General features: G+C 39.7%; 1 protein-coding gene and 1 long non-coding RNA gene across 3 annotated transcripts; one reads left to right on the forward strand and one right to left on the reverse strand.

Moving 5' to 3' along the window:
• Positions 1–5746: 5746 nt before the first annotated feature.
• LOC307021095 lies at positions 5747–7322 on the forward strand. Its single transcript, XR_013803078.1, has 2 exons — positions 5747–6294; positions 6625–7322. It is a non-coding gene; the product is annotated as an uncharacterized lncRNA (long non-coding RNA).
• A 1-nt stretch (position 7323) lies between these two features.
• On the reverse strand, positions 7324–12504 carry LOC307021094 (uncharacterized protein). Of its 2 annotated transcripts, XM_079652897.1 has the most exons (6): positions 12080–12497; positions 11020–11065; positions 10747–10838; positions 9743–9853; positions 9207–9483; positions 7324–8375 (listed from the first exon to the last, which is right to left on the reverse strand). In XM_079652897.1, exons 2-6 carry the CDS (start codon positions 11056–11058, stop codon positions 8166–8168), a joined length of 729 nt encoding a protein of 242 aa, XP_079509023.1. In that variant the 5' UTR covers positions 11059–11065; positions 12080–12497; the 3' UTR covers positions 7324–8165. The 2 variants fall into 2 exon arrangements, with proteins under 2 accessions (XP_079509023.1, XP_079509024.1); XM_079652898.1 differs by lacking the exon at positions 9743–9853 and having other exon boundaries at positions 12080–12504.
• Positions 12505–19495: the final 6991 nt, after the last annotated feature.

Genomic DNA, 19495 nt, shown 5'->3' on the forward strand with positions numbered 1-19495 from the left:
CAAAAAATACTTGACCTGGCAACATTTTTCTTTTGACACTCCCGCTGCCTGTCTGTTTGTTTCTCCCCGTTGCTTTTGTGTGTGTCAGCTGACCCCTCTTGCGGGTTCTTCTGTCGAGAAGATGCCAAATACCAGTCGCTGCCAACAGGCGCACTCACGGCTAAATATACACCTGGCTGTGTGAGTGCAGGGCCCGAGAATGTGCGAGAATGCCGTGTGCTCGCCGGGATATGCCTATCCACGCGCACCTGAATATGCACAGACTGGCCCACCTTGTCAGTGATTGACTGTTCTCACACCTCTGTGCAAGGTCCTATTTTCTGCCACTTACCGCCATCTCACCCCTGTCTGTTGGTGTAACATTCACCAGGAAGAGGAACAGCTCTTCCTTTTTCTGGAGTCAAAACATGTATGCCGGTTATGCAGAGTTGCTTAGCATTACAATGCAGCAGACACAAAATAAAAGAGGGGGGTAAACGAGGGGAAGTAAACGGAGGAGACGGACGAGGAGCGCAAGGCATGTGACAGGTGAGGAGAGGAGAAAGACAGGAGAAGAGAAAGTTAGAGATGATGAGGAGGAGGGAGGATGAGCGGAGACGGCAGGGCACTGGGTACGCCGTGTCCTTAAAAAACCTCAGAGGAAGTGCAGGGAGAGGAAGGGGATGCGAGGAGAGGATGAGCAGTGCGGCGTGGCTGGGAAAGAGGTTAGTAAACCAGATGAAATTGGATGAGTTTCCCTCCGTCCCCACAGTTTCACATTAAGAAAGCTCAGTGAATGAAAATAGGAGATTACGCGAGAAATAAGCGGGGACAGATGGCGATGATTTAATCTGTCGTGTGTCCGCGCAAATCCAGCGCATACGATGGTTTAACCGCACGGTGGAACAGACATGCATGGAGTGTGCCGACATATGACCGAGCTTATGAGCCAATTAGGGAATCCTTGATTAGGTTCGATTTGGGCAGATGCGGAGCGAGCCAATCAGAAGACAAAAGTGGCTGTGGATGCTTTGAGTGTCATGAAAGCTCAAACATTGCCGCAATTGGGGTTGCAGTGCCTCTTTTCTGTCTTTGGAACAATTTGTCCTCACAGGAAAATGTCACGCTACCCTATCAGCTCTTACTCCATCCCCCCCCCCCCCCCCCCCCTCTCACAAACAGCCACCCACCGCCTCTCTCTTTCCTCTCACTTCTCGTCAGAAGCAAAGAGAGTTCCTTCCCTCCCTCCCCTCTTATCACATCTTCTCATGTCCTTATTTTCCCTTTACAGCTCCTCTCATCCACCCTCCGCTGTGAGGCAGAGACTCAGCACAGCCAGTTCTGTGGAACACAATGTTCAACATTTCACACACAGTGAATATGCTGCGTAAAGAACACACTGCTTCACACAGTCACCCACATGCCACAGGAGGAGATCGGAGAGGAAATGTAATGAAATATAGACATATATAAATAATCCGCAGTGCCCCTTTTTGTCAGATGAACCCTTTTATTTTTCAAGCACCCTTCATACCATTTATTCATGAAGTTAAACCTGCAACAAGTGTTTTTTTTAGCTGCTTTAGGAATGCAAAACATTGACATTTGAGTACCTTTTAAGTTGACATGGTGGAATTATGAGCAAACAGCTTCTTATTTACACATCATTAATTCAGTCATGTTTTTGACCACCTGTCAAATGTAAGTCCAGTATACATTACGTTAGAGTAAATATTGACTTTACACTACACTCCACTATGATCTAGGGATGGACGATGCCACAGAAAAAAGGGAATATGGGCCACAATTGCCAAATACTCATTAAAATTCATCAACTATCAAGTCGTTCCTGCCTCGTTCCTCAGTCTTTTAATAGTTAACTTATCTTAAGATACTGTATGAAATTAGATTTGGAGTAACTTAAAGCGGATATTACCTCATTTTTTCCCTAATAAATACTCATCTTTTGTTTGTAGTTGCACCCAAACATTTATCAATTAATCCTAGCAAATATTTTAAACCGCTTATTTATAATATTTGAACATAATATATTATAATAATATATGAAAATCATTTGAAATAGACCGTCAGACGGCATACACAGACTTTTTTTTACGGAGGTCTGACGTAGCGTTGTTGTTTACGTCCGCGGCCCAATCTTATACGGGCGCCATGTTCTCGCAATAATTGATACATCTTATTTACAAGATCAGCGCCACAGTATTGCCCTCATACTATATTTTTTCTAGAAAAACCCCTGGAATATACAGATTTGTATTTATTTTTCAAATAACTTAGATACTAGAAAAAGCCGTTATTAATAACAGATAATAGTTTATGAAGATATGTCTCAAGCAACTGCAAAAGGGGCCCACAGGAGAAGTTGTACCTCTTGGGAATGACAGAATCATAAAGAACACAAAGAGAGAGACGTAGACTGACAGCTGTGCCGGACATCAAAGACCAGCATATGGTCAATAAATCATACTGCTAACAACACACTATGTATTAGATTTCACCACGGAATGCATCCACGCTGAAAAGACCCTCACATGCTGCCTTAAACATTTCATCATGGACGCTGACCAAATCAAACACAAAGCACCCCCACATTCTTTCAATATGATGTCATACTGAAGACATTTGTCTCTAGATCCCAAAGAAAAGGGAGAAAGAAAAGGTTGTTTTTGGCCTACTGGGTTAGTTGAGATTGAAATTGGCTGGATTTTTCAGAAACAAAACAATATTGCTTTGCCTTATTCCCCATATGTATTTCCAAATGCTCCCCCTCCCCCTTTTTCGACTCCTCTCCACCACCTGTGGCCTCGCTTCCCCTCCTGTTCAATCCACATATCCCCTCCCCCTTGTCACCCAATCCCACCATTGCACTTGTGTCTTATGATCACGCTGTAAATCATGAGGATTACCCAACAGCCCCGCCCTCTCCCCCAAGCTAGAAACACACACACACACACACACAAGCACACTCACTACCGTGCGCGTGGACCTGGCACGTGCATATCAAAGGACAGAGACAAATGCACCCCTGCACCGAGTCCCTCTCAGGATTTCCACGCCATTCATGGAAGTGCTACTGTATCAGGCTACTAAAGCATCTATTTATAGTGATGACTGAGTTTCGCTGGAAAGCCATTTATGTATCTTTACTGCCGACACATACTGTAAATGTTTGTGAGTGAAGAGAGCTTGTATTTTGGGATGATCCAAGCTGAAGACAAAATAATGAGTGAGCTACACACACGGTGGACAGTCAGATGAACTGGAAGAACACAGAAGGTGTTTCCCATGTAAGGAACAAGGCTTGCGTACAGGGAATATCTGGGTAGTAAGGGTTAATAGAACACATGATATATTAATGACATAAAGATGCATGAACTGCAACAAATTCTAACAAAATGCATACAGCTTTGATGGTCGTTCTCAGATGATCCCAAATATTTCAACAACGTTTGTATGTAAAGAGTGATGCAGAAATACTTTGTGGTTAGAGGCCTGATATAAGTTCTGTGGTTAACACAAGCTTAACAGATTGTCAAGTTTTGTTAGTTACAAATACATCAGTAAATACCCCGCTGTCCATCGCTTCTATGAAAACGGCGGTTGCTAACAAATGGCTAAATGAGACTACGTACTAAACGTCATTATACCAAACATTAGCCACCTTTAGCTTAGCGGTAGCGACGTGTCCTTCGGACGTGATGTTGTTTGTTTTTAGCGGTTAGCTTTTCTCTTCTAGCAATTGCACAAAAATCAAAAAGTTGTGGAAATATGTGGAGATCATCCTGCTGAACAAAATGTGTAAGCATCATAAACGTGTGTTTGCAGCAGAGCTCATTTTCCTTTCCTTGCAATATTCCAAAATCCAATGCAAAAATCCCATTTTCTCTTTTTTGTGGGAGCCCATTGCGATGCTAACTTCTGGGTTGGCCAACAAAAATATGTCATCACTCCATTAGCCTTTTTTTTTTTTTTACTGGCGTTGGTGTTCCTAAAATGATAAATCCTGCTGACTTTGATTATTCCCTGCCTTTGACCCAAAAGCCATTTGAAAGTTTAAATTGAATTACAAAAATCTACTTACAAATTCTGTACAGACATTAATGGTTACTAGATAATAAACTCTTCCAGCTTAGAACATTGTTGAACCTCTTCTCTAGTGCCACCAACAAGTTAATGTTTTCCTTTTTCTCTTCATTGAGGAAGCAATACTTTGGTTGTATAAAAGGGAAGGACATTCTTGTAAGACAGCTGTTCCTTTTATTTACAGTTGAGCTTCATAACCCTTTAGGCCAGGGGTGGGGAACCTTTTTCCTCTCAAGGGCCATTTCAATTTTTTAAACATCCTCCGAGGGCCGTACAAATGATTGACCTCTGCTTAAAAATACTAAAATCACAGCCCATTCATTTCGCCTTTCTTTCATGCCGTGCAAAGAAAAAGCAAACTCTTAATCCAGATATTTTACCATGACTCGTGCATGCATTCACGTGCACGGTTGTGGCATGACCACCAAAACAGAAAGTATATTGGACACAAGATATGTGCAAATGTATTTCGTTTCCTATCCATGTTGACGTGATTTAAGTGGGGGGGGGGGGGGGACCTAACCTCCTTTTTTTTTTTTAAATGTTGAAGTTAAAAGCATCAATCTGGTGCACTTTGAGAGCAACATTAGGAGATCTATGGATACATCTCTCAACATCCATACAGTATGAAACAGAACTGGAAGCAGATGTATTTTTCTTTATGGATATTTTACAAATCACTCCCCTTTCAAACTGTATTCTTGTTTATTAATAACAACTTTTATTTACTGTCATATAGTATTTTATACCTGTTTACTTTATTCTATTGTTTTTTAGAGCTATAATGATCATATAAAGATGTGCCTTTACCTCACTGGTTGGAGAAAAAGCTTCTTATATTCGTTAGCATAGCTAGCTAACCAGATGCTAATAACAACAAAGTTATTGACTGTATGATCAGTATGACAGATGAACAGATCGCCACTGGGCTTACAACTAAAGACACAGCCACGCAGAAACTGCGGCATGTGTACGGCTCCTTATGGGTACTGCAATTTTTGGAAGTGCCGAAGCGACGTTCTGATGCTCCCCTGCCATGCTCCCTTGTCAGACGAGACATATACCACGTGATGACACGTTAGGCTCGTGTTGTGTTCAAGGACCCTGACCTTGGCCAGGAAAAACAGGCACTCGCCTGTTTAATTTGCGGTCTAGATTTCTTTAATTTTTTTCTTTTTTGCGTGTGTTTATAAATTACCTCGAGGGCCGTAGCAAATGGTCTCGCGGGCCGTATACGGCCCGGGGGCCAGAGGTTCCCCACCCCTGCTTTAGGCAAACACACACTTTCAGGTCACATGCTCTTTCCGACAAGAAAACAACAGCATTCTTTGACAAAGGTCTGGGTAAATGCAAACTATGATAGGAATGTGAGCACGCGGGCTTGTATTAGCACAATATTATCATGTGATTGAGCTTACAGCCGACATGCTCACAGACACGCGCACACTCCTACTCATGCACGTGCACTTGGGTAACGCAGAGAATGGGATAAGCCATTGTTAAGCAGAGCAGGCAGCACCCAGTTAAGAAGAGACGCACCTAAGTACCTTAGGAATGTAAATATCATATATAAAGCTATTTGACGTAGACACAGATGAGTAACACTCACAAGCAAAGAAATGCAACGGCAAATGGCGTTACTGTAGCTTTATTATGGAATCAAATTAGGGTCAATAATATTCACAAATTATTTCACAGTCTGCAGTTGTATATCACCTGTTGTGCGCATGTGAAAAGATTTTGTGCATGTGTAAAAAAGTTTTGTGCACACAGATATAATTTGCTCGTGTAAAAACATGTTGCAGCTGTAGAAATATTTTGTGCGTGTGTGAAAAGTTTTTGCAGATATAATTTGCACGTGTAAAAAAGTTTTGCAGGTGTAGAAATATTTTGTGCAAGGATATTTACAACAGTGAGGTTTCACAAAGTCTGAGATACGGACACACAAATTTCCTATCTGTGTGTGCGAACCTGAAGTTACAAGCTACAAGCTGCTATTTACGAGTACGAATTTTGACCCTGTTTTTACGCCTGAGTATGCTAGCCAATCAGCACGTTGCCCACTGACTAGCCAATCGGGACGTAGCCCACTGACCATCCAATCATAGGACACAAGGTTCTAACGCGTTCGTTTTGCTGACCTGCGCCACTTGGAGCGTGCTTGCGGGAGTCAACATGGAGGAGCCCGAGGCGAACTCTTGTGGGACACAGGTGGGTTAATTACATGCTACCACGGAACATGCCACTACAGTTTTAATTAACTGACGTTACATCGTAATTAACTAAATATATCAAGACAGCTGTGCGTGCATCCCGGAGTTACTTAAATTGTATATTTAACGCTAGCTAGTTGATGTGGTCTTTGCTAATACTACTTTGTGCCACCCTCCTTTTTTGGGCTCACTACTATCCCAACAAAGTATTTCCATTTACCTATATATAAAACAACATGGTAAAGCAGTAAAATACAGCTCATCTTTAAAAACGCAAATGTCATTTATTTGATGTATTTCCACAACCTCTTGTTGTCTTTGAATGCAGCCTCTCCATCCCAACTCGAACAGCTGACAAAATTCTGGGTAGGGTGGGAAATCCCTACAGACACCTTGAAGGTCCGAGTTGTGAAGGGGGCGTACCTGAAGTCTTCCACATGTTTTGGCACATTGCATGTACCTGGGCACTTCCAAAACTATGAGGACTTTTCCAAGCATGTGGAGAGCTGCATTGCAACCTATGTTACAGGCTTTGGTCTAGTTTAGATACTGCTCATCAGTATGATTCTGTTGCAAAAAAAACATTGTTTCAGTGTTATGGAGCTTCTGCTTTTGTTCATTGGTGTAAAAAGGGATTTTGTCTTTGGTATTCTTTTACCTGAAAAGAGATCTCCATTTTAAGAATATCGACTCACAGAAACGAAACCTTTTGAGATTATTACTACTTCATTTGTTCCAGTGGTCAGCTCAAAATTGAACTTGAACATGACATTTTGTGACAGATACTATAACCTTTGCCTGGTACTCTTTTTGTACTGCATTTTGTTGGAAGGGCTGTTTGGATTGTGCCATATGTAGTTCTGGCACCTGGTTCAGGTAGTTGTAACCAATGGCATCATTCATTCTGTTAATAGAGTCAATATTTAGAAAATGGTCTATTACAGTACTTGTTATTGCTGATGTATTTACTTGAATCCTACAGCTCTTGTATCCAAAGATTCTAAGAAATAAACCATTGACCAGTGACTTTGGATGTTTGCTTCATTTCAATTTACCCACATTTTACATTTTTCACAACAATCAAAATGTGAATTATTATATTATATACCTTAAAATGTTCTGCGGCTAAAAAAGTAATTTCCATTCATAAACCACAGAACTGATCATTTGCTGTGTAAACATTTCCCCGGGGACTATTTTGAATGCAGGTTGAAGTCTCTGAAAATGATTTTTTCAAGTCGTAGCGGAATGAACAGAAGTCAATGTCAGGATGAAAGGTAGGGACATTATTGTGAGTTCTAAAATAGAACATTATACTACTACTGTAGTATCTTTCATGTAACAAGGAACTGCATTAGCTAGTGGAAAGCCATGTTATTCTAAGAGTAACATTTCAGGTTACTACAAATAAAGTAGGCCTCTAAAATTGAAATACATTTATTTTCCCTTTTCAAAATGAGAATATAACAGTCATGCCCTATATATATATATATATATATATTCCATCATCCTCTACCCAACCACCCCCACAAAAGTACCACGTATCTCCAGATGTGTTGGTGTTGAATGTTTGTGATCAACTGAAGGATGAAGTGTTACTTAAATTCTTCTTCAGCTAAATAAACTCTTTAAAAAGCCTCTTGGATCAGCTTGAAAAGTAGTCGTCACAAAGCTGAAAACAGGCTGTTTTTCTGACTTTGTAGAGATACGTGGTTTTCACAGGACAGAGACAAAGATACAAACACATGATGATCTTATAGAATATGATGCATTGATGGAGATTAAACTAGCCAACAGGATATAAAGGATTTAAATGCAACTAATTACTGAATACTTCTTCCACTGCTGAAAGTTAGTATGCATTATGCCTTATGCTTCCTGACTTGATTCAAGGACACCCTCTATGTAGTGAACTACAGCACTATAGATGTCTGCCCCAAAACACAATGAAGGAGCAGTAGGATTAAAAAGTTGATTCAGTCCTTCCAGTTCTTCGATGCCCAGGCGAGATGCCAGTTCAGGAACCTGTACTCCAATTTGATCCATGTCTGCAATTTCCACATCTGGAAAATGGATCCCCTGAAATAAAAAAGTAATCGGGTTAGTTAAAAATAATTACATGGGATGACACCCTAAAACAGTGGTCAGGAACCTTTTCTAGAAATCATTTGGCTCCCAACAAATACAAATTCTAAATTACTAATACAGTCCATTATTTATTATTAAATTATTTCCACCCCACTGATTAAATTGTTGTTTTGTCAATCTTGACATGAACACTAAACTAGATTTCAATCACTTGACATGCATTACTGAACTGTAATTTATTAAGCCATTTATTTAGTTTAAATGTTATCCTTGTACAGACTAAATAGACTAGTGCACTGCATATTCATTGCAGTTTTCAGGTGTTAATTTACCAGTGAAAGAAGTCAGCATCTTTTTTTCCTGCAATATTATTTTTGAGGCCTACAAATTCAAAGAAAAATAACAACAGTAGTTGTTTTCATTAGTTTTACATTTTTCGGATTGTGGCCTATGTCTTTGTATATCAACAAAACTATTCTATGCAACTGAAACTCAATGTTACATTGTGTTGCATAGCCCATTGTTGGCTTTGACACAAATTGTAATTCTGCTGTAGCCTGATTATGCATATGGTTATTGATGTGTACTATTGGAAGATGCCTGGTAAAGTGAAACACAGTGGTCCTGGTAGGCTAAATTCCAGTTCCCGTGTGTTGCATTTTCATTATAATATTAAGAACAGTGTAAGGATTTTGTCAAATAAACATATAACCAAATACTAACATTGTTATGACTTCTAAAAGAAAGCAAGGTGTGCTAACATTGGCTTCCTCCACAATGGTGAATAAAACACAGAACTACAAAACAGTTTTTCCCCTTTACCTCGAAGTTGTCAGGAGGGCTGACAGGGCTCTGACTCTTCCCGATTTCCCACAGCTGGTTAGGAGTGAGGTTACGTTCTGTTCGGAGTGAATGGTTATTCCAGCCATCTGTGAATGTGTCAAGATCTTCCTGAATTCGGGGCAGAAAGACATACTGAGCACAGAAAAGGTGTGTGCAATTTGCTGGGTCGAGCAGGCCATCCTCCTCTAGGCTGTGGAGCAGATCGTAATAAATACTTGACACGACATTCCACACGTCACGCCACAGGCGCTCTATCCTGAAAGACAGTTGACAAAAATAAATGAATAAATGCAGTCCGTAAACAATTATCACACCTTTACGTTGCAAAAAATGCAAATAGTAACTCAATGGATTTTTCCCCATCCCTAATAACACTAATATGTACATTAATCTCAGCAACAACTTTTAGCACCATAATTAATGGCAGCACGTCACTATTAAGCGATACACTAGCAAAAGATATTTTGACCAAAGAAAGCTTTATGACAGAAGCTACAACCATACACTGATATTACCTTTGATTATGAACACTTTTCCCTGAGATGATGCTTCCCCTGCTGCACCCACGAACGTCAAACATATGTCTGGCAATGTCCACATTTTCCACACCTTGGTCTCCTCTGACCCTTGACATGTACAACCATACAGATACCATGTTAAGTAATTTGACAATGTGAAATTTGAATCTCTGTACTCTTAGAGCTGGCTGTATCTCCAGTTTTCTAAGTACAGCTATAGCCATTTAACAAGCTTCACTATTGGCTCCTGGCTAATCCCCCAGGGAACCAGCAGTTTGAAAGATTTTGTTACCACAGAAACAAGAGGTTTTAGTATGAGACTGAAACATTCTTTATGGGCACATCACTGGAAAGACCTACACATAATATTGGGAATATGTCATGAGGTCATGTAAAGTAATATAAACAAGGAATGAATAATCCAATCTCATTCTAAGGCCATCCCCATAAGTGTCATCACTGGTAAAGTGTTGTTTCAGAAATGACATATAGGGGGTGCTAGGGCTTCCTGGGCCTTTGCTTAATAGGCACTATATCCCCAACTATCAATTTACAACTTTTCTTGTAAAACTTAGTGAAAAATCTGTTGATCATGTAGGCCTATAGACCTTTTTGAAAAGCAGCCATTTTGACATAAAATAGTAGGGTAAACACAGGTGTTACCAGTGATACTAATTAATGTTCTGTTCCATTCAGATCAAACAGTCAGGGTGCTGCTATTGTGCATGTTGGCTCACTGGAAAGGCTCTACTGCACTAAATAGAATGGAACCTTATATCAACTTAATTAATTTAACCTGTATTTACCTGCTAGTTCATGTCAATACGGCTGCCGTGACAAAAGTCTACCTTATTTTTATAAAATGGCCTAGACTGATACAAATCAGTGTTCTTTTAACTGTATCAAGTGCACCTGACATTTTTCTTCATATTCACTATTTCCAATAATCCAATGTTTACATGTAAAAAAAAACACACACAAAACAAGAAATAGCCTGTTACCTGGATGGAAATCCGTGTTTGTCCACAGCCTCAAGGAAGAACTGCAGAGCTGTTGAAGCCTTGTTGTTATTGGCTACTTGTAGGTACATGATCTATGAGAGCATTTATAGAAAGGAAAAAGTAAGCACCACAGAAACACAGTACTCAAATAACCTATTAATGAATTAAATACTGACCCCATACTGTATGTGCGTGATAATTAACTTTAAAAAATGGCATTTAATATCAATTCACTTTTGGTCAATTGTAAAATAAACTCCAGGAAGCACTAACCTTTCTTGAAAATCCATCAATTCCACCAAATATTACCATACCATATCTGCAAAATAAAAAGGTATTAATTGCTTGATGTATCCACACCACATCTTGTCCCACCAAGTCCTTTGATGATTGAAATAATCTTCGTGTCCATCGCCAGACCCCTTTTTGTGGTGTTGTGCTGAATAACATGATGTGATCGGCGCCTACATAAGATGACCCGCACAATGTATAGTGAAATGTTTATCTTTGGCTACAATACTGCTTGTGTTTACATTATATAAAACAAAGCTGAGGAAGAGCATTTATTGTTATAAATATGTTATTTGTGTCCTAAATATTGCTGATTGGTCTTTTAAATGAATGAAGTAAGGCTAATTTTGGCCTGAACTCGAGCAGTGAGGCATGTGTTTCAGGTTAAAGCTTTTGAAGTTCTACCCTTTTCATGCAAAAAAGTATAATGCATGGACTGTAGAGTATATGAAAAAAATATACAATTATATTTAAACAAATAAAATAATTAGATTGATAATAATAATAATAATAATATGATTGATTGATTTTTAAGAAAACATGAATCGCTCATCGTCTATTGCAGCGGGTTGTAAGGAGCATTTGTGTTGAGTAGGCCATACAGTTATTTATTATTGATTATGAAGATCGTATGGTTAGCCCACTTTACCGTTCCTTTTCTGTTCACTTATTTTCCAGCTGACGTGAACACAAGTCGGATTGGAAACTGAACCTTTTCGACCTTTGGCTAACTAACGTTACGTTACCTTCCTCTCCATATTAAATGCCCGGGGCATTATGTCAGGAAGCACCCGACAAAAGTGTTGCATTAATTTCTTTAACATTAACGTTACTCATTCAAACGGCACAACAACAACAAACGTTAATTTAGCCAACAGACTGTAGCTAGCTAAGACAATAGCAAAGACCACATCAACTAGCTAGCGTTAAATATAAAATATAAGTAACTCAGGGATGCACGCACAGCTGTCTTGATATATTTAGTTAATTACGATGTAACGTTAGTTAATTAAAACTGTAGTGGCATGTTCCGTCAACCCACCTGTGTCCCACAAGAGTTCGCCTCGGGCTCCTCCATGTTGACTCCCGCAAGCACGCTCCAAGTGGCGCAGGTCAGCAAAACGAACGCGTTAGAACCTTGTGTCCTATGATTGGATGGTCAGTGGGCTACGTCCCGATTGGCTAGTCAGTGGGCAACGTGCTGATTGGCTAGCATACTCAGGCGTAAAAACAGGGTCAAAATTCGTACTCGTAAATAGCAGCTTGTAGCTTGTAACTTCAGGTTCGCACACACAGATAGGAAATTTGTGTGTCCGTATCTCAGACTTTGTGAAACCTCACTGTTGTAAATATCCTTGCACAAAATATTTCTACACCTGCAAAACTTTTTTACACGTGCAAATTATATCTGCAAAAACTTTTCACACACGCACAAAATATTTCTACAGCTGCAAAATGTTTTTACACGAGCAAATTATATCTGGGTGCACAAAACTTTTTTACACATGCACCAAATCTTTTCACATGCGCACAACAGGTGATATACAACTGCAGACTGTGAAATAATTTGTGAATATTATTGACCCTAATTTGATTCCATACTTTATAAGCATGTCGGAGAGTGAAAGTGCCTTTAGGTAACATTACTAAAAACAAAGGCCCTCTCTAAAGCCAGAGTTGGGATAGTTTGTCCTGAGCTACAGTAGAACCGTGGTTAAGCAACATATTGGACTCACTCACTCTCAACATAGATATGGAGGGCTGATTCTGAGGTAACAGAAACACAGCAATGCTTAGTTTAAGATGATTAAACACTTTATAAACAAAGTTATGATTATTATTTCCAACTTCTGCTGATAGATCCCTGCGAATACTGTAATTTGGACCCTTGAATACACAGATTTGAGGATAGTACCTAATACTCAAGGCAAGTAAGCGATCAAGCCGAAACATGCTCCTTTTAAACTAGTCATCTGTGTATTCCTTGTTTTTTTTGGCCACCTTTTATGAGGCATTTTGTTAATTGATGTGGTGCGGTGGATACACATGCTTTAGAGATCACATTTCTTTTGAAGTTGGCCGCTTTCGCTCTAATTCTCATGATAATATAATTACATTTAATGCTAAACAAGTAGCTGGAATAAAAATCACCCAGAATGACCCGACACTGGGACCATGTCTCATCATGTAATGTTATGTCATTCGCATTGAGGAAAACACTGGGAGCCTTTGTGATTAATTCATTCATGAAGTTAATCACGAGAAACAAACTTCACAGGAAGTTTTCCACTCCAGGGCAGAAGTTAGTCGTCACTGCAGGACACATGTTGTTTTTTTGAAACTACGTAGATTATGACGTATAATTGTGACTAGAATGTTAGAATTTGATAACATAACCACTATGAAATGAACTCATTTGCCAACCCTGTGGTGAACAAAGTCATGTGTTCAGGAAGGTTTTTATGAAGGGTCAGTATGTTTGATATGTAGAGAGAAGTTGTCAAAGGTGCTAAAGCCTTTACGTATCGAGGAGAAAAACGGAAAAGGAAGACAGCTGACGATCTTCAGTCATAATTCAATGGGGTATGTAATTTATTTCAGAAAACACTTTTTGTTATATTCCATGGAATGCTATTAACATCCGATAGCAATGAATATATTAAATGCTTTGACAATAAATACATAAAGAAATTAATCTGTGGAAGCCGTGGTACTGTAAAAAGCACGACCAATCATTTGAGCCCGCCCGGCTAAAATAACTGGATGGCCTACCTGCCTGTCAGCCTTCCATCTGTGCACACATTTATCCCGTGTGCGTGTGGTCATGTGCGCGTTTGTGTGTGTTGGAGGAGGGGCTCTGTAAGGAAGTCTGAAGGAAGAGGCAGATTTTTTCCGGTTGTGTATTTTCAAATTCTATCGCACTCGAGCTGGTTTCTCCATTCTTACCTACCCTACCTTTAACTCTTTTTAGGGTGCAGCTATATGTTTTATTTATTTCAAAGTAGGCCCATTTTAATTATATATTTTTTTCCTTCAAATGTGCAGAGGACTCCCCAAGTGCTGTGTTTAATTTATTTTAAAGTAGGCCTGTGTATTATTTTTAATTCTCCTTATAGGAGTTCTTTGTTTCTTATTAGAGGTTAACAGTTGTATATAATGTAATAAATAGCCTAATAAATGCAAAAAAACTGTAGTTTTTGTCTGATATAACAATAAATACAACTTTATTAGCTATCAAGCTATGAAATATGTTTTGCGGCTCCAGACAAAAGATGTTGGGGGGAAAAGGAGCAAAATGGCTCTTTTGGTCAAAAAGGTTGCAGACCCCTGCCATAAGTTACTCTCTCTCTCCGTTGATGCGCTGGGCTAATGTTAATAATGCTAATGCCAGAAAATACAGTGGCGGCTTCACAAAACTTTTCCGAGTTTTACTGGGCGTGGTTTGCAATTCGCCCAGCCAATCAGAAATTGGAACTTTTTTCTCGCCAGGAAAGTACCTGCTCTCTAGCAGGGACTGAAAAGGGGCGAAAAGTTCTCATGAACTAAGTTCTCTTTTTGGTGTGAACGCAAAATCCCAGGAACTATCGGAACTAAAAGGGAAAAGTACGAGGAAAAGTAATCCGGTGTGAAAGCGCCTAAGATGACAAGTGGGGCAACTCCATTAGCTGGTGAATATGTCATTTAAAGTATGTATGTTGGTTTCCTTTATTCCCCAGGGAAGCGGGACCTGTTGCAGGTTGTACCATCTTAAGTGTGGTACACAGTGTGTGTGTGTGTGTGTGTGTGTGTGTGTGTGTGTGTGTGTGTGTGTGTGTGTGTGTGTGTGTGTGTGTGTGTGTGTGTGTGTGTGTGTGTGTGTGCGTGTGTGTGTGTGTGTGAGTTATATTTGCCAGGTCAAAAGACAGTAGAGACAACAGTGTGCTTGTGCGCAATATCATGTGACCATAACAACATTTTTCTTACCTTTGTGTGTGTGTGTGTGTGTGTGTGTGTGTGTGTGTGTGTGTGTGTGTGTATGTGTGTGTGTGTGTGTGTGTGTGTGTGTGTGTGTGTGTGTGTGTGTGTGTGTGTGTGTGTGTTATATTTGCCAAGTCAAAGGACAGTAGAGACAACAGTGTGTTTGTGTGCAATATCATGTGACCATAACAACATTGTTCTTACCTTTGCTCTCCCTCTATGACTCAGCGCTTCTGCTGCACTCATAAGCTCTTTAGCTGTGTGTGTGTGTGTGTGTGTGTGTGTGTGTGTGTGTGTGTGTGTGTGTGTGTGTGTGTGTGTGTGTGTGTGTGTGTGTGTGTGTGTGTGTGTGTGTGTGTGTGTGTGTGTGTGTGTGTGTGTGTACAAGCATGCAAGTGTGTTATCTTTAGCCACCTCACTCCAACCACTGACCTTTCTAAAGGTCTCACTGTCCAGTTGTCCAAACAAAGACAAGCAGAAAAGCTCACTGACCTACTGAAGAATCTTTTTATCTGGCTGTATTTACTGTATAAACGCCCAAACTCCATAAAGCACCAGCACGTACAGCTTGAATGTATATCTATCTAATAGATAAGTACAACTTAAAGTATGTTAAGCTATAGTAGTGGAGGTCAATCAGCTCTTATCAGTCCTCGCATGTCAAAGAAAAAGACGACCCTTTAAAAAACACAATCCATCTCCACTGATACTGGCAGCTTTGCACAAGTTTGTTTGAGAAACATTTAAGCTAGCTGGGTACTTGCTGATAAGTGAGTTTAACCCAAGATCAAAATGTACTTAACCTGTTAAGCCCTGAGCCTGTTTTTCAGGTCTCAGGCTCGAATATGACATTCCCAGAACAAATGACTATATCTTCACTTCTAAAAGGGGTAAATTAATAATCTTTTTTCTGGTTTAATCAGGTTTAACAGTGGCTTTAAAATGTTGTGAAAAGTATTGCCAATCCATAGTTTTCACGTGACGTCACAGCCAATGGGATTGCCTACCTGGGGTCAGAACTAGGTTAGTGGACAGATTACACTAAATGCCCCCCAACATGTACATAATGATAATCGGTAAACAATCAATATGACCTTTAACCGCCTCGTGTTTATCAGCGTTCACATCAGAGAATTGCCAAAGAGGTGCTCCCAGACTAATGTGCTAAACAATGAAGATGCATGTACTACATTTTTAGCATTATCCAACAATGTATGCTAAATTCATTCTTTACATTTCAGACTAAACCAAATGAAATACATACAGGAACGCACTTTTACACCACCACAGAAATTATCTATAGATTTACAAAATACTGAAGCGATGAGCAAACTTGCTTTCCAATAATCATTATTAAACTTAAATTCAAAGAGTTAGTGATCCAAAACACGCTGGCAAAACAAGATGTTTCACAAGATTATGTGGTTTTTATACAACCAGCGTTGTATGTTCTGCTCATCTTTACTTGGACGTATATTTTTTTTGTCTTTCACCTCCAAAACCGCAAGTTTCTATTTGCTTTGGCAGCAGTATAAAGGGGTTGACTCATGAATAACAAGATGTTTTGCCCTCTGGGTCGACGCGCGAGTCGCATCACTGACAACTATGAATATGTTCCAAAACCTTGCACTAGATGACCCTTTATGCTGCCTTAGGTTAGGCACGTACAGTCATGTTTTGTCAATTTGAAACCTTCATTTTAATAAGGTAAGTAAAATAAAGAAGTGATAAAAATGATCGCAAGTCAATTATGTTTGTGTGAAAAACATCTTTAAAAAGTATTCCGAAGAGGCAAATTATAAGTCTTCAAAGAAAATGTAGCTTTTTTTATATTTCCCGTATTTCACTGTATAATTTACAATAAGAACATAATGCTAGAGAACATTAACAATTCATATTACAGTACTGAAACATTTGCAAGCTAGGAATTGGGACACAATGTCAATGTTAATGGTGACCTCTTCAACTAAGTGTGAATACATTCTAATACACATAAATACAATTTGGAAAAGGATTTATGAAATCCTACCAATTTTATTTTTTAATCAAATCAAATAATCTTCCTCTCCTTAATAAAATCTCATTGGATTTGTGTGTGTTTGGATTAATCCCCGACTGTGTTTCTCTTTGCTAACCCTACAACCCCTCCCCCACCAACCCCTCTGGCAAAAATTGTGAATTGAGTCGATATAGTTGAAACAATGACAATCAGAGAGCAAACATGTGATCGTTGCCAATCTGCTTTGAAGCCTGTAGGCTCATGAGGACACATATTGACAAAGTTACAGAGCAGGCCACAACAACAAAATGTTTGACATTCATTATCCACGCATACTTACACTTTACAAATCACAGCGGCAGCAGCCAAGTGCTGATGGATAAGTTTAACTGCAACACCCACATTGGCTAATTCCTTCATAATTGTACACAGTGCTCTACTTCAAATCCAAATTGCACACTGGTTGACCATTGTTAACCTTGTCAAATTAAGCGGGAGGATTATCTAAATCCTTTCTTGGAATATTATACAAGCAAATGCGCAAAACTCGAAGGGAGTCATTGCAACAGTTATAGCCATTTAAATGGTTTTTTTTGGTGTTGGTTGCATATTAGTGTTAATAAGTTGGCACCTCTACCTTGAAATGCTAATAATAGAGAGTTAAGCAGTACAAATACAGTACATGTAGTAACAAGCTGCAGTGGGAACATTGGCCTGTTGTTTGATTCAGTATTTCCTTTAGCTCTCTCCAGTGCTAATGTCTAAAGAATCCACTCTGTAGCCGTTAGATTTGTAAAAATATCAAGAATAGCTAGGGCTATTTTCCCAATTCTGTCGCTTAGCAAGAAAGCAGACCACAAAGTATAATCATTTGAATGCTTATCTCGTCAAATTTCCATTTTGTCTGTTTTATGTCAGATATTGTGGGTCATTTGAATGTTTTATTTTTGCATTTCCTCCTTTTATCTGACAGATAAGTACTCTGGAGCTACAACAAAAGGCCAAACCTGTTTTTTGCGTGTGTTATGCTTGAGTGAAAAACATTTGTTTTCAATGGGCCTGTGGCTGGCCTTGGGTTTGTTTTGGAGAAAGCCTAAAGGCATGGGGGTGTTTGCCCTTTAGACCAGGGCATGACTCAGTTATTCCTTTAACAACTCGCTTTTCACTGCTCAATGACTAGCTACTGAGATGTATCTAGCATAAGCTATCAGCATCCTTTACACAAAGCAAAATAATGAATCCCAAAAGAGTTCATCAATAGAAATACGATTTCCTTTCCTTTCTCCTCTCCTTGCTTGAATTGTACATCTGGGGAGACGCTGAGCATTGTGCTGATGGCATAATTACCAAAGTGCATGCAGCAGCTGCAGTAATGATAGTGTCTGTTTTGCAACATGATAATGGTCATTTACTGTGTGTTATGGCTAAGGCGGAAAAAAAAACAGCCATGGAAGGCGAGATGACTAAGGGCAAATTCATATTTACAACTACAGCTTCGGGATGCAGCAGAGGAAGAAAATAGGGCAAGTTTGTCTCCTTTACTCCACTAAACTGGCTGGTCACAAACTGCTTCTTCAAACTACAGGCTTTGATGTTTTGCAACAAGCGTGTTTACACTAGCAACATCATAAAAAGCTATTTTTAGGTCCATCAGTCAAACCGTGTTCATCTGAGTATGTGAGGAGGTAGATGGGGAATGAGAAAAACACTTCAAATCACCTCATACGGGATGGAAACCCCTCAAACACCTCACCCCCTCTCCTCCTCCTTTTCCTATGCCAAAATAGGCTCAGCTGTAAGTGACACATAACCGCTGACCAGTCAAGGAAGCAAAGCCAAGAACCAGTCGGCTTTATTAAGCTCCATTCTGCAGCGTATCACTTTGACCTGACAGGCAGGTATTTCTTCCGTCATACACACGCATATGTAGGTCATAGAGACACAAACAAACACATGTGCAACAGGAAAGTGTGCATTAAATACTCACAAGGTCAAATATACAAGCTCAGACTTGACAAGCTAGTCTAACACCCGCATACACACAATGTAATCCTACACAAGGCTATTTATACTGCAATCGCGGAAATGGATTGCTTGCCGTGTGAATTCCCAGAACGTCTTGCTTTCCCCACATACCTGCCCTGAAATCAGTCAAGCGTTTCCGCCTGGCTCAATCCCACAACATGTGTCGTTCAATTTCTGGCACTTTGGCGTTAATAGAACTGAGCCCTGTCGCTGATTCGTCACAACAGAAGACCAGAAATAGGGGGGGAAATATCGGACTATTAGGAAATGGAAGTGAGGTGAACCTGCTGGTGTGTGCGAAGCTTAGATAGAGGGGAAAGGTCATGTCAAGCTGCCTTAAATAAGGCTTATTTATTACATTTTGATTGAAGCTTGACACTTACTGAATAAAAAGGCAAGAATCATCCGATCGATAAAACTGCGCCTTTATTTTTCTTATCCGGTTCATCGTCCATTTCCTTCCTGCAGTTCATCTTG

Source organism: Notothenia rossii, assembly GCF_949606895.1.
Source record: "Notothenia rossii genome assembly, chromosome: 10".
NCBI lineage: Eukaryota > Metazoa > Chordata > Actinopteri > Perciformes > Nototheniidae > Notothenia > Notothenia rossii.

Excerpts from the sequence above, each read along its gene's own strand:
- LOC307021094 (XM_079652897.1), bottom strand. The coding sequence starts at position 11,058 with ATGGTAATATTTGGTGGAATTGATGGATTTTCAAGAAAG. Across the intron at positions 10,839-11,019 it reads TTGATGGATTTTCAAGAAAG|ATCATGTACCTACAAGTAGC; the intron begins GTTAGTGCTTCC and ends ATGCTCTCATAG. Across the intron at positions 8,376-9,206 it reads GCCCTCCTGACAACTTCGAG|GGGATCCATTTTCCAGATGT; the intron begins GTAAAGGGGAAA and ends TTTTTATTTCAG.